This window comes from Hypanus sabinus, chromosome 26 (genome assembly GCF_030144855.1).
Source record: "Hypanus sabinus isolate sHypSab1 chromosome 26, sHypSab1.hap1, whole genome shotgun sequence".
In the NCBI taxonomy this organism is placed as follows: Eukaryota; Metazoa; Chordata; class Chondrichthyes; order Myliobatiformes; family Dasyatidae; genus Hypanus; species Hypanus sabinus.
The window spans coordinates 32,068,635-32,084,260 of NC_082731.1; the positions used below are offsets into that span (position 1 = coordinate 32,068,635).

Genomic DNA, 15,626 nt, shown 5'->3' on the forward strand with positions numbered 1-15,626 from the left:
AGACCGTCCCATCACACTCTCCCGGTGTCAGACACAGAGTGAATCTCCCTCCACACCGTCCCATCACACACTCCCGGGGTCAGACACAGAGTGAATCTCCCTCCACACCATCCCATCACACACTCCCGGAGTCAGGCACAGAGTGAATCTCCCTCCACACTCTCCCAGGGTCAGACACAGAGTGAATCTCCCTCCACACTGTCCCATCACACACTCCCGGGGTCAGACAGAATGAATCTCCCTCCACACCGTCCCATCACACACTCCTAGGGTCAGACACAGTGAATCTCCCTCCAGACCGTTCCAATACACACTCCCGGGGTCAGACACAGAGTGAATCTCCCTCCACACTGTCCCATCACACACTCCCGGGGACAAACACAGAGTGAATCTCCCTCCACAATGTCCCATCACACACTCCCGGGGACAGACACAGAGTGAATCTCCCTCCACTCCGTCCCATCACACACACCCGGGGACAGACACAGAGTGAATCTCCCTCCACACCATCCCATCACGCACTCCCCGGGTCAGACACAGAGTGAATCTCCCTCCACACCGTCCCATCACACAATCCCAGGGTCAGACACAGAGTGAATCTCCCTCCACACCGTCCCATCACGCACTCCCCGGGTCAGACACAGAGTGAATCTCCCTCCACGCCGTCCCATCACACACTCCCGGGGTCAGACACAGAGTGAATCTCCCTCCACACCGTCCCATCACACACACCCGGGGTCAGACACAGAGTTAATCTCCCTCCACACCGTCCCATCACACACTCCCGGGGTCAGACACAGAGTGAAACTCCCTCCACACCGTCCCATCACACACTCCCGGGGTCAGACAGAGTGAATCTCCCTCCACACTGTCCCATCACACACTCCCGGGGTCAGACAGAGTGAATCTCCCTCCACACCGTCCCATCACACACTCCCGGGGTCAGACACAGAGTGAGGCTCCCACCACACCGTCCCATCACACACTCCCAGGGTCAGACACAGAGTGAGGCTCCCTCCACACCATCCCATCACACACTCCCGGAGTCAGGCATAGAGTGAATCTCCCTCCACACTCTCCCAGGGTCAGTCACAGAGTGAATCTCCCTCCACACTGTCCCATCACACACTCCCGGGGTCAGACAGAGTGAATCTCCCTCCACACCGTCCCATCACACACTCCCGGGGTCAGACACAGAGTGAGGCTCCCTCCACACCGTCCCATCACACACTCCCAGGGTCAGACACAGAGAGAGGCTCCCTCTACACCGTCCCATCACACACTCCCGGGGTCAGACACAGAGTGAAACTCCCTCCACACCGTCCCATCACACACTCCCGGGGTCAGACACAGAGTGAGGCTCCCTCCACACCGTCCCATCACACACTCCCGGGGTCAGACACAGAGCGAATCTCCCTCCACACCGTCCCATCACACACTCCCGGGGTCAGAGACAAAGTGAAACTCCCTCCACACCGTCCCATCGCACACTCCCGGGGTCAGACACAGAGTGAATCACCCTCCACGCGGTCCCATCGCACACTCCCAGGGTCAGACACAGAGTGAATCTCCCTCCACACCGTCCCATCCCACACTCCCAGGGTCAGACACAGAGTGAATCTCCCTCCACACCGTCCCATCACACACTCCCGGGGTCAGACACAGAGTGAATCTCCCTCCACACCGTCCCATCACACACTCCCGGGGTCAGACAAAGAGTGAATCTCCTTCCAGACTGTCCCATCACACACTCCCGGGGTCAGACACAGAGTGAATCTCCCTCCACACCGTCCCATCACACACTCTCGGGGTCAAACACAGAGTGAAGCCCCCTTCACACTGTCCCATCACACACTCCCGGGGTCAGACACAGAGTGAATCTCCCTCCACAGCATCCCATCACACACTCCCGGGGTCAGACACAGAGTGAATCTCCCTCCACACTCTCCCAGGGTCAGACACAGAGTGAATCTCCATCCACACCGTCCCATCACTCTCTCAGACACAGAGTGAATCTCCCTCCACACCGTCCCATCACACTCTCCCGGGGTCAGACACAGAGTGAATCTCCCTCCACACCGTCCCATCACACACTCCCGGGGTCAGACACAAAGTGAATCTCCCAACAGACCGTCCCATCACACTCTCCCGGGGTCAGACACAGAGTGAATCTCCCTCCACACTCTCCCAGGGTCAGACACAGAGTGAATCTCCCAACAGACCGTCCCATCACACTCTCCCGGGGTCAGACACAGAGTGAATCTCCCTCCACACTCTCCCTGGGTCAGACACAGAGTGAATCTCCATCCACACCGTCCCATCACACACTCCCGGGGTCAGACACAGAGTGAATCTCCCTCCACACTCTCCCTGGGTCAGACACAGAGTGAATCTCCATCCACACCGTCCCATCACTCTCTCAGACACAGAGTGAATCTCCCGCCACACTGTCCCATCACACTCTCCCGAGGTCGGTCACAGAGTGAATCTCCCTCCACACCGTCCCATCACACACTCCCGGGGTCAGACACAGAGTGAATCTCCCTCCACACTCTCCCTGGGTCAGACACAGAGTGAATCTCCATCCACACCGTCCCATCACTCTCTCAGACACAGAGTGAATCTCCCGCGACACCATCCCATCACACTCTCCCGGGGTCAGACACAGTGTGAATCTCCCTCCACACTCTCCCAGGTTCAGACACAGAGTGAATCTCCCTCCACACCGTCCCATCACACACAAACAGGGTCAGACACAGAGTGAATCTCCCTCCAGACCGTCCCATCACACACTCCCGGGGTCAGACACAGAGTGAAACTCCCTCCACACTGTCCCATCACACACTCCCGGGGTCAGACACAGAGTGAAACTCCCTCCACACCGTCCCATCACACACTCCCGGGGTCAGACACAGAGTGATTCTCCCTCCACACCGTCCCATCACACACTCCCGGGGTCAGACACAGAGTGAATCTCCCTCCACACCGTCCCATCTCACACTCCCGGGGTCAGACATAGAGTGAATCTCCCTCCACACCGTCCCATCACACACTCCCGGGGTCAGACACAGAGTGAATCTCCCTCCACACTCTCCCAGGGTCAGACACAGAGTGAAACTCCCTCCACACCGTCCCATCACACACTCCCGGGGTCAGACACAGAGTGAATCTCCCTCCACACCGTCCCATCTCACACTCCCGGGGTCAGACATAGAGTGAATCTCCCTCCACACCGTCCCATCACACACTCCCGGGGTCAGACACAGAGTGAATCTCCCTCCACACTCTCCCAGGGTCAGACACGGAGTGAATCTCCCACCAGACCGTCCCATCACACTCTCCCGGTGTCAGACACAGAGTGAATCTCCCTCCACACCGTCCCATCACACACTCCCGGGGTCAGACACAGAGTGAATCTCCCTCCACACCATCCCATCACACACTCCCGGAGTCAGGCACAGAGTGAATCTCCCTCCACACTCTCCCTGGGTCAGACACAGAGTGAATCTCCCTCCACACTCTCCCAGGTTCAGACACAGAGTGAATCTCCCTCCACACCGTCCCATCACACACTCCCAGGGTCAGACACAGAGTGAATCTCCCTCCAGACCGTCCCATCACACACTCCCGGGTTCAGACACAGAGTGAAACTCCCTCCACACTGTCCCATCACACACTCACAGTGACATATGCAGAGTGAATCTCCCTCCACCCTGTCCCATCACAAATCCCCAGGGTCAGGCACAGAATGAACCTCCCTCCACACCGTCCCATCACACACTCCCGGGGTCAGACACAGAGTGAATCTCCCTCCACTCCGTCCCATCACACCCTCCCAGGGTCAGATACAGAGTGAAACTCCCTCCACCCTGACCTATCTCACACTCCCAGGGTCTGAACAATTTAACCGAGTGCACACAACTTGAGTCGTCTCTCATCGACACCCACAATCCCATTCAGGGATGCAAGTAGGAGGTATCTGTATGGGCTGCTGCTCCACACCCTCCACTTCCTTGCCCTTGGCCATCGTTCCGACACGCCATGGCGGTCGGTCTGTCCACCTGGAGGTGAGGCGGGTCCCCACTGGATGTCCCTTTAGGAGGGGGTTCTTCCCATGCACCTGGGGGATCTGGGCTGGAGGATGCTGCATAGAGCGGTGCCCTGCAATAAGTTGTTCAGTTTGTACACCGATCTCCCACCCACATGTCACTTCTGTGGGCTGGAGGAGAGCGTGTACCACATGTACCTGGAGTGTGCGAGGCTGCAGCTCCTTTCTGCGTTTCTGCATGGGCTGCTTCTCCCCTTCTGGTTGCACTTTAGCCCCACCCTATTTATATATGGTCATCCAGTAAGGAGGGGTCACGGAGGGATGAGGATGTCCTTGTGAACTTGCTCCTGGGGCTGGCGAAAACAGCCATCCATGGGTCTTGGAAATGGGTGGCGGGAGGATCTGCCCGGGCAGACTGCCTGGTAATGTTTAGGGGGTATGTTTGTGTATTGTCTACTTGTAGTGAAGTAACTGTGTTAGTCACTGTTTTGTATACATTGTATAGCACCAATATTTGTAATAAAGGAATTTTGTAAAAAAAAATGGGGTCAGACACAGAGTGAAACTCCCTCCTCACAATCCCATCACACATCCCCAGGGTCTGACACAAAGGAATCCCCATTTGTGCTCCCTCTTCTCTTTTATAACCATATAACCATTACAGCATGGAAACAGGCCATCTCAGCCCTTCTAGTCCGTGCCGAACGCTTACTCTCACCTAATCCCACCGACCTGCACTCAGCCCATAACCCTCCATTCCTTTCCTGTCCATATACCTATCCAATTGTTATTCAAATGACAATACCGAACCTGCCTCTAACACTTTTACCGGAAGCTCGTTCCACACAGCTACCACTCTCTAAGTAAAGAAATTCCCCCTCGTGTTAACATAAACTTTTGCCCCCTAGCTCTCAAATCATGTCCTCTTGTTTGAATCTCCCCTACTCTCAATGGAAAAAGCCTATCAACGTCAACTCTATCTATCCCGCTCATAATTTTAAATACCTCTATCAAGTCCCCCTCAACCTTCTACGCTCCAATGAATAAAGACCAAACTTGTTCAACCTTTCCCTATAACTGAGGCGCTGAAACCCAGGTAACATTTTAGTAAATCTCCTCTGTACTCTTTCTATTTTGTTGGCATCTTTCCTATAATTAGAGGACCAGAACTGTACACAATACTCCAAATTTGGCCTCACCGATGTCAATGTACATTTTGTGCAATGTCAGCTCCCAATGTTTCCTGGATGACTCAGAGCGAGAATCCACATTGCAAAAGTGCCTTCAGAAGTCAGTTGTCTGTCTGCTATCATCAGGCAGTACCACGGTCCTGGGGCTCTGAACACAGAAACTCTTCCCACCAGCATGGCATCAAATATCGTTAAGATCCAGCTCCTTCTCCTCATGGCTGGTAAGGGACCGACTCATTTCCTTCTGATTATATCAGTGTGGTTGTCACCCAGAGACGGGAACTGTGCACGGTGCTCCCGGTGTGGGTCTGACCCAGGGATAGGGAGACGGGACCTGTGCACGGTGCTCCTGGTGTGGGTCTGACCCAGGGATACAGAGACAGGAACTGTGCACAGTGCTCCCGGTGTGGGTCTGACCCAGGGATACAGAGATGAGAATTGTGCACAGTGCTCCTGGTGAGGGTCTGACCCAGGGATACAGAGATGAGAATTGTGCACGGTGCTCCCGGTGTGGGTCTGACCCAGGGATAAGGAGATGGGAACTGTGCACGGTGCTCCCGGTGTGAGTCTGACCCTGGAATACAGAGACAGGAACTGTGCACGGTGCTCCCGGTGTGGGTCTGACCCAGGGATAGGGAGACGGGAACTGTGCACGGTGCTCCTGGTGTGGGTCTGACCCAGGGATAGGGAGACAGGAACTGTGCACGGTGCTCCCGGTGTGGGTCTGACCCAGGGATACAGAGATGAGAATTGTGCACGGTGCTCCTGGTGTGGGTCTGACCCAGGGATACAGAGATGAGAATTGTGCACGGTGCTCCCGGTGTGGGTCTGACCCAGGGATACAGAGACGGGAGCTGTGCACGGTGCTCCTGGTGTGGGTCTGACCCAGGGATAGGGAGACGGGAACTGTGCACGGTGCTCCTGGTGTGGGTCTGACCCAGGGATAGGGAGACAGGAACTGTGCACGGTGCTCCCGGTGTGGGTCTGACCCAGGGATACAGAGATGAGAATTGTGCACGGTGCTCCTGGTGAGGGTCTGACCCAGGGATACAGAGACGGGAACTGTGCACGGTGCTCCCGGTGAGGGTCTGACCCAGGGATACAGAGATGGGAACTGTGCATGGTGCTCCCGGTGTGGGTCTGACCCAGGGATACAGAGACGGGAACTGTGCACGGTGCTCCCGGTGTGGGTCTGACCCAGGGATACAAAGATGGGAACTGTGCATGGTGCTCCCGGTGTGGGTCTGACCCAGGGATACAGAGACGGGAACTGTGCACGGTGCTCCCGGTGTGGGTCTGACCCAGGGATACAAAGATGGGAACTGTGCACGGTGCTCCCGGTGTGGGTCTGACCCAGGGATAGGGAGATGGGAACTGTGCACGGTGCTCCTGGTGTGGGTCTGACCCAGGGATACGGAGACGGGAACTGTGCACGGTGCTCCCGGTGTGAGTCTGACCCAGGGATACGGAGATGGGAACTGATGCTGATCATTCCATTTTAAATAAAATCTCTCTAGGCTCCTGCTTGGCTGGAACCAACTTCCGCTTGTCCTCAGCAACGATGGTGGCCACCGAGGGCTCGCCGGTCTCCCTGCAATGCCGGTTCTCCTACCGGCACGACAACCGGTACTTCGTGTGGCAGTACGTGCCTCCCGGTGGGCAAGGAGCCCTCAGGAGGCTGATGTATTGGGAGCCCGGCTCCCAGCAGCCCGTATACCCAGCCGGGAGCACCAACCGTTACCTGGGCACCAAGGACCTGCACAATAGGACCATGTCCTTGCAGATCAGCCGCGCCATGTCCAGCGACGCCAGCCGGTACTTCTGCCAGATGACCGACAGCCTCTGGGACGTCAATGCCACAGACTGGTGCGGATGCGGGATCTCCCTCTCCGTCGAGCGCAGTGAGTCTGTCGCCCGCACACGTTGCCGCGTCTGGGACGGGCGTGAATCCAATTGAATTGACTTTGTTCCTTCTAACCTTGATCCGCATGGGGAGTAAAAATCTTTACGTTATGTCTCCGTCTAAATGTGCAAAGTGCAACTTAGGGTCATTTATAATAAATAGTATGTACAACAGGACACTCAATATAAGATAGAAATACTATTGTGTCAGTCTGATGGCCTGGTGGAAGAAGCTGTTGGTTGGTCCTGGCTTTTATGCTGCGGTACCGTTTCCCGGCTGGAACAGTTTGTGTTTGGGGTGACTCGGGTCCCCAGTGATCCTTTGGGCCCTTTTCACACACCCGTCTTTGTAGATGTCCTGAATAGAGGGAAGTTCACAACTGCAGATGCGCTGGGTTCTTTGGGAGACCCCTTGCCAGTTGCCCCGTACTGCTGTCACCGGGCACTCGTCTATTCGGCCCATACTGTCCCTGCTGAAAATCAGAATCAGGTTTATTACTGTTATTGTGAAATTTGTTAACTTAGCAGCGGCAGTTCAATGTAATACACAATCTAGCAGAGAGAGAAATATCTGACATCCGTCCTTTAGGGAATAATACCAATCTCCACTGACTCCCCATCACTCCCCCAGGAGTCCACCATCACAGAGTGTTCTACCCTTGTACACCGAGGGCCCACTGTCCCTCGACACTCCCCACCATTCACAGAGTGTTCTACCCTCGTACACCGAGGTCCCTCTGTCCCTCCACACTCCCCACCATTCAGTGTGTTCTACCCTCGTACACCGAGGTCCCTCTGTCCCTCGACACTCCCCACCATTCACAGAGTGTTCTACCCTCGTACACCGAGGTCCCTCTGTCCCTCGACACTCCCCACCATTCACAGAGTGTGTCCTACCCTTGTACACCGAGGTCCCTCTGTCCCTCCACACTCCCCACCATTCACAGAGTGTGTCCTACCCTCGTACACCGAGGTCCCTCTGTCCCTCCACACCATTCATAGTGTGTTCTACCCTTGTACACCGAGGTCCCTCTGTCCCTCGACACTCCCTACCATTCACAGTGTGTTCTACCCTTGTACACCGAGGTCCCTCTGTCCCTCGACACTCCCCACCATTCACAGTGTGTTCTACCCTTGTACACCGAGATCCCTCTGTCCCTCGACACTCCCCACCATTCACAGTGTGTTCTACCCTTGTGTGCTGGTGTGTGGCCAAGTGGTTAAGGCGTTCATCTAGTTATCTGAAGGTCACTAGTTCGAGCCTTGGCTGAGGCTGCGTGTGTGTCCTTGAGCAAGGCACTTAACCACACATTGCTCTACGACGACACCAGTGCCAAGCTGTATGGGTCCTAATACCCTTCCCTTGGACAACATCGGTGGCGTGGAGAGGGGAGACTTGCAGCTTGGGCAACTGCCGGTCTCCCATTGAAAAACCCTATCGAGACTAATGGAGGTCTACAACTACACCTCATAAAGATTATTACTCAGAGCATTGAGATAGAACAAGGTAAAGCAGTAACAGAACGCATAATAAAGTGTCACAGCCACAGAGAGAGTGCAGTGCAGGTAAAGGATAAGATACAAGATCCTAACGAGGTAGGTTGGGAGGTCAAGGGTCAGTCTTATCATACGAGAGGTCTGTTCAAGTGTCTGATAGCACCGGGGCAGAAGCTGGTCCTTGAGCCTGGTGGCTCGTGTTTTCAGGATTCTGCATCTTCTGCCCGAAGGGAGAATGCCCGGGGTGGGCGGGGTCTTTCATTACGTTGGCTGCCTGCGTTTGAGCCACATCAGCCTGTTGTGGTTGTGAATGCAGTCACTGGGAGACGCTGAAGCTGGTGGATATAGAAGCCCTTATTCTGCACTTATCAGGCATCATACAGGAGTCACTCTTCGAAGAAGAGGCTCCCCGACCCAACCTTAGATGACATTGTTTTTATATGCTGGATGATTTCTATTGATACAATGCATTCATAGTGCTCCCTTTGAGTTACAGATAATTTTCAAACACCTAGATCTTCACACCCACACCCTAGACTGAATGTTAATCACTGCTAAGTCTGCTCTGCCATTCAATCATAGGCTGATCCACTTCATCCAGTCATCCCCACTCCCCTACTTTCACCCCATACCCTTTGATGCCCTGGCTAATCAAGAACCAATCTATCTCTGCCTTAAATACACCCAATGACCTCCACAGCCACTCGTGGCAACAAATTCCACAGATTTACCCCCCTCTGACTAAAGTAATTTCTCTGCATCTCTGTTCTAAAAGGACGTCATTCAATCCTGAAGTCCTGCCCTCTTGTCCTAGAATCCCTTACCATGGGAAATAACTTTGCCATATCTAATCAGTTCAGGCCTTTTAACATTCGGAATGTATCGATGAGATCCCCCCTCATTCTCCTGAACTGCAGGGAATACAGCCCAAGAGCTGCCAGACGTAAACCAACATAGATCCCAGAGTTTGGATGCTGTCGTTTGGGTGCAATTTATATATGTTCTTAATATATTGACATTAAGCCCAAGTTTTCAAAGTTATTATACATTGAGTTATTGCAATCCAGATTTGATGAGCCAAATGGCCTAATTCTGCCTGTATGTCTTATGGTCTTAAACTTCCTCTTTTTAGGATGTGGAAAACTTCTTTGAACCATTTATCGATATTTTCCAGTTGAGGTGGTTGATGAAAGAACATCTGTCTCCTTTCACCCTCTAGCTCTGTGTGTCGTTACTCCCTTGGTCTCTTTTGGGGCAAGTCTTGTCATAGTTTCATCATTGTCACCCTGCCGTGAGCCACTAGAGGGCACTCTGGAGTCGGTGTCATGTCTAACCTGTAATTCCTTGGAGATTGGATGGTGGTGCTGTCTCGGAGAGGGTGTTTTCCCCGAGGAAGAGCTTCACTGGCAGGACCGTCCACCTGTGGTCCCTGTTGGGTCTTTAGATACCGTTTCTGTTTACTTTGAAGCTCTGTGCAAAGCACTTCAATTTGATTACACTTACGTTGTTCGTCCACTTACAAAGTACAAAGTTCAAGTAAGTTTTATAATGAAAGTACACGCATGACATCATACACGACCCTGAGATTAATTTTCCTGTGGACATACGCAACAACTATACAGAATGGTAAATCTAACAGGATCCATAGCTGATCTGCCCAACTAGGACTTTCAACCAGAGTGCAGAAGTCAGCAAATCGTGCCAATGCAAAAAAAAAGCAATATTGTAAATAAATAAAGGAATAACTATCGAGAACAAGAGATGAAGAGTCCTTGAAAGTGAGTCCATTGGTTGTGGGAACATTTCAATGAAGGGGCAAGTGAAATTGAGTGAAGTTACCCCTGTTGTTCAAGAGCCCAATGTGGCTGAACTTGGTGCTGTGAGTCTTTAGGCTCCTGTACCTTCTTACTGATGGCAGCAGTGGGAAGAGAGCAGGACCTGGATGGCGGAGGTCCCTGATGATGGATGCTGTTTTCCTGTGACAACACTTCATGTAGATGTGCTCAGCGGTGGGGAGGGCTTTACCGACGATGGACTGGGCCATGTCAGCCACCTGTTATAGCATTTTCTGGTCAAGGGCTTTGGTGTTTCCATACCAGGCTGTGATGCAGCCAGTCAATAGATTCTCCACCACACACCTCTACAAGTTTGTCAAACTTTTAGCTCTCATGCCGAACCTCCACAAACTCCTGAGGAAGCAGAGGAGCTCCGTGCTTTCGTCGTAATTGCACTTGCGTGGTGGACCCAGGACAGGTCATCTGAAATGATAACACCGAGGAATTTCAAGTTGCTGACCCTCTCCACCTCCGATGAGGACTGGCTCATGGACATCTGGTTTCCTCCTCCTGAAATCAATAATCAGCTCATTGGTGTTGCTGACATTGAGAGAGAGAGGTTGTTTTTATGACACAACTCAGCCAGATTTTCGATCTCCCTCCTATATGCTGATTCATCACCACCTTTGATTCAGCCCATGACTGTGGTGGCATCAGCAAACTTGAACATGGCCTTGGAGCTGTGCTTGGCCTCACAGTCATAGGTGTAAAGTGAGTAGAGCTGGGAGCTGAGTACACAGCCTTGTGGTGCATCGGTGCTGATGGAGATCGTGGTGGAGATCTCATTGCCGATCTGAACTGAATGTGAGGAAATCCGAGATCCAAATGCAAAAGCAGGTATTGACTCTTGGAGCTTATTGATTAGTTCCGAGGGGATGATGGTATTGAAAGCTGAGCTGTAATCTATAAACAACATCCTAACGTTTGCATCTCTGCTGTCTGGATGATCCAGGGTTGAGTGAAGAGCCAATGAAATGACATCTGCTGTGGACCTGATGTTCCTGTCGGCAAATCGGAGAGGTTCAGTTGAGCAGTTCCCTTGTTCAGTTGACGCAGAGATTTGCTCTTTAGACTTTATACTGTCTCTGTCTTACTGCGTTCATTGTTTATCACAGGTCTCCTCTTCCTCTCAATCAAAGTGGTCACACCCAAATGAAACAGTGTTCCTCTGGGGGCCAAGATACAAAACATACACAGCATATGCAAAATAGAGAGAGAAAAAACCAGTCACGCACAAAAAAACCCAGATATATATAGTCCAAGACTCTGAACAGCATGTCCTGCTAAGTGATGGTACAGTTCAATCCAGCCTGTCATTCCACTGCCTGAACACTGGAGGGCAGCGCTGACTGGAGAGGTGATTTATTTTCTCTCTGTTTCTATTAACTCACATATAGGATTTTCCAACTCAGCAGCTGCATGTTTATTTAAGTACAATGAGACTGCTAATGTCCATGCACTGTTCTCTTCCCCTCTCTGGATCTTACCCCATCCTTTTTTAAATTCGTGCAGCAGCCGCATTTCATTAGACTCGACGTGACTGGTGTATTTTGTTCTGGCCTCTTTATTCATCTTGCAAGATCAAAATACTCTGTTTAGGCAAAACCTCAGTCATCGCGTAACAACCGGAGGCTCGGTTCTGCCCTGCTTCAGCGGTGGCAATACAACCCTGAGAATGTACTTCTCCAGATAGCCACAAAACAGAGAAAACCAGGGAAATCAGTTCAAAGAGAAACAGCAACCCCCCCACCCACCACACACACGAAGAGAACGGCAACCCCCCCAAACCCCCCTCCCTGCACAAAACACAACAAGAACATCAGCACAAAAACCCTCCCCCACACAAGAAAACAATTGCAAAGAACAAGTAACAACACAGAATATAAAACCCATGAGACAGACGAAAGTCCATAGTCTGAAGTCCAAATCTATAAAGGCAGAACTTACAGTAACATCTTTCAATATCATCAACAGAGCGAGACACTCTCAAATGATTCCAAACGAAGGGTAAATAAGTTGCAACCAAACTGAGAAACTCCGTGAGCAGCCATATCTATGTGTCAGTTGTCCGTCATTTTTGACAATGACGATAGGAAACTGTGCGGGAATCATCGCCCTGGGGCAGTTCCACTCTCTCAAGCCCAGGAGCCCTACCCGGTGGTATGAGTGGTTGTCACGATTTTATAGGCAATTTTGTAAAAAACATGTGTAAGTTAAACTACAAGGAAAATGACAATTCTACAGCCCAGTCCAACATGCACTTGTACAGTGAGTTCCCCCGTCCCTCGACACTCCCCACCATTCAGTGTGTGTCCTGCCCTCGTACACCAAGGTCCCCCTGTCCCTCGACATTCCCCACCACTCACAGTGTGTGTCCTGCCCTCGTACACTGAGGTCCCTCTGTCCCTCGACATTCCCCACCATTCACAGTGTGTGTCCTGCCCTCGTACACCGAGGTCCCCCTGTCCCTCGACACTCCCCACCAATCACAGTGTGTGTCCTGCCCTCGTACACCGAGGTCCCTCTGTCCCTCGACACTTCCCACCATTCAGTGTGTGTCCTGCCCTTGTACACCGAGGTCCCTCTGTCCCTCGACATTCCCCACCATTCACAGTGTGTGTCCTGCCCTCGTACACCGAGGTCCCCCTGTCCCTCGACACTCCCCACCATTCACAGTGTGTGTCCTGCCCTCGTACACTGAGGTCCCTCAACACTCTCCACCATTCAGTGTGTGTCCTGCCCTTGTACACCAAGGTCCCCCGTCCCTCGACATTCCCCACCATTCACAGTGTGTGTCCTGCCCTCGTACACTGAGGTCCCTCTGTCCCTCGACATTCCCCAGCATTCACAGTGTGTGTCCTGCCCTCGTACACCGAGGTCCCTCTGTCCCTCGACATTCCCCACCATTCACAGTGTGTGTCCTGCCCTCGTACACCGAGGTCCCTCTGTCCCTCGACATTCCCCACCATTCACAGTGTGTGTCCTGCCCTCATACACCGAGGTCCCCCTGTCCCTCGACACTCCCCACCAATCACAGTGTGTGTCCTGCCCTCGTACACTGAGGTCCCTCAACACTCTCCACCATTCAGTGTGTGTCCTGCCCTTGTACACCAAGGTCCCCCTGTCCCTCGACATTCCCCACCATTCACAGTGTGTGTCCTGCCCTCGTACACTGAGGTCCCTCTGTCCCTCGACACTCCCCACCGTTTACTGTGTGTGTCCTGCCCTCATACACCGAGGTCCCCCTGTCCCTCGGCACTCCTCACCAATCACAGTGTGTGTCCTGCCCTCATACACCGAGGTCCCCGTCCCTCAACACTCCCCACCATTCACAGTGTGTGCAACACACACAAAATGCTGGTGGGACGCAGCAGGCCAGGCAGCATCTATAAGGAGAAGCACTGTCAACGTTTCGGGCCGAGACCCTTTGTCAGGACTAACTGAAAGAAAAGATAGTAACAGATTTGAAAGTAGGAGGAGGAGGGGTGATAGAAGACAGGAGGAGGTGGGGTGAAGCTAAGAGCTGGAAAGGTGATTGGCAAAAGGGATACAGAGCTGGAGAAGGGAAAGGGGTTAGACTATGAAGAGAGATTGAGTTGCCTGGGACTGTACTTGCTGGAATTCAGAAGAATGAGAGGAGATCTTATAGAAACATACAGAATTACGAAAGGGAAGGATAAGAAAAAGGCAAGAAAGTTTTTTCCACTGGTAGGCGAGACTGGAACTAGGGGACAGGGCCTCAAGATTCGGGGGAGTAGATTTAAGACGGAGATGAGGAGGAACTGCTTTTCCCAGAGAGTGGTGAATCTCTGCCCAATGAAGCAGTGGAGGCTGCCTTAGTTAACATACTTAAGGTTGGATAGATTTCGCATAGTAGGGGTTAAGAGTTATGGGGAAAAGGCGGGAAGGTGGAGATGAGTCCATGGTCAGATCTAACTCTGTCCTATGAAATCATCGTTGTAAATGATGCATTTTGTTATGTTTGTACTGACGGAAATAAATTAATTTCATTCATTCATTAGATCAGCCATGATCATATTGAATGGTGGGGCAGGCTCGATGGGCCGGATGCCTACTCCTGATCCTATTTCTTACGTTCTTAAACTCCTTCTGGCATTTCCCTGCCCATATCATTAACGGGTCTACATTGACCACACCACCACCGATCTGTGTGCCGTCTGAGAACTTAGCGACTCACCTATCCGCGTTTTAACCCAGGACCTTTATGTAAATGGCAAAGAGCAGCGGTCCCACTACAGGTCCCGGCAGAACCACCGCTAGTTACATCTCACCGGCCAGACCACTGTCTTCTGTGGGCAGGCCAATTCTGAGTCCAAACAGCCGGCTCACCATGGATCCCACGCAGCTTAACCTAGTGGATGCGCTTCCCACACAGAGCCTCCTGTGACCTCCCTCTCTCGGTCCCTCCAGTTCGGCCTCCCAGTGTGCAGCTGCTGGCCCCGTTCCTGGACGGGGCGGTCTGGTCAGCGAGGGCTACGCTCATCTGCAAGGCGGTGGGGTTTTACCCCGAGAAGATCTCCTTCCGGTGGATGGTGGACAGAAGGTCCCACTCCCTGCCCACGGAGCAGGACGAGCCGGTCAGGAGCAGCGGCGGCACCTACAGCGCTACCAGTCGGATACACATCCCGTTCCTGGAGTGGGACCGGATCAGGAGCGTCTACTGCTTGGTCACACACATCTCCAAAGCCACACACTTCGTCCAGGAGTTCCGGAGAAGAGCCGGTAAGACTGTGGCCTCCTCAGAGGACGGGGCGACCTAAACCACTCCATCCCGTCAGCGAGCTCCAACTCTGTCCGAGTGACCCCCTTACAATCCTATACCTCTGTGATTCCATTCCTCCCGGCCTCACTGAAACCCCTCACTCACCTCTGTGAACCTACCCCACTCCTACACCCCTTCCTGTCTTGACAAACCCCTTGATCCCCTGGGCCCTACTCGGTCTCCAGGACACCATTACTCTCCGACCTGTCTATGTGACTCCTTCCCTCCTATCTTCGTGACCACTCACCTCTCCGTCTCCTTCCCGACAATAACCCAGTTAAGCTGACTCCATTCCTCATTGCACCCCTCTACGTTACCGTGACAACTCCCAGCCCCACGTCTCCTTGAACAAACGCCCGTCCCTTTTCTGT

General features: G+C 52.8%; 1 gene segment (V, D, J or C); it reads left to right on the plus strand.

The window, feature by feature from the left end:
• Positions 1–3,786: 3,786 nt before the first annotated feature.
• LOC132381409 (Ig heavy chain C region-like) overlaps positions 3,787–15,626 on the plus strand; it is a 37,480-nt gene continuing 25,640 nt past the window's right edge. Inside the window, 3 exon segments of the C gene segment in view lie at positions 3,787–5,459; positions 6,756–7,139; positions 14,904–15,215. Of these exon segments, the coding sequence occupies positions 5,414–5,459; positions 6,756–7,139; positions 14,904–15,215 (742 nt within the window).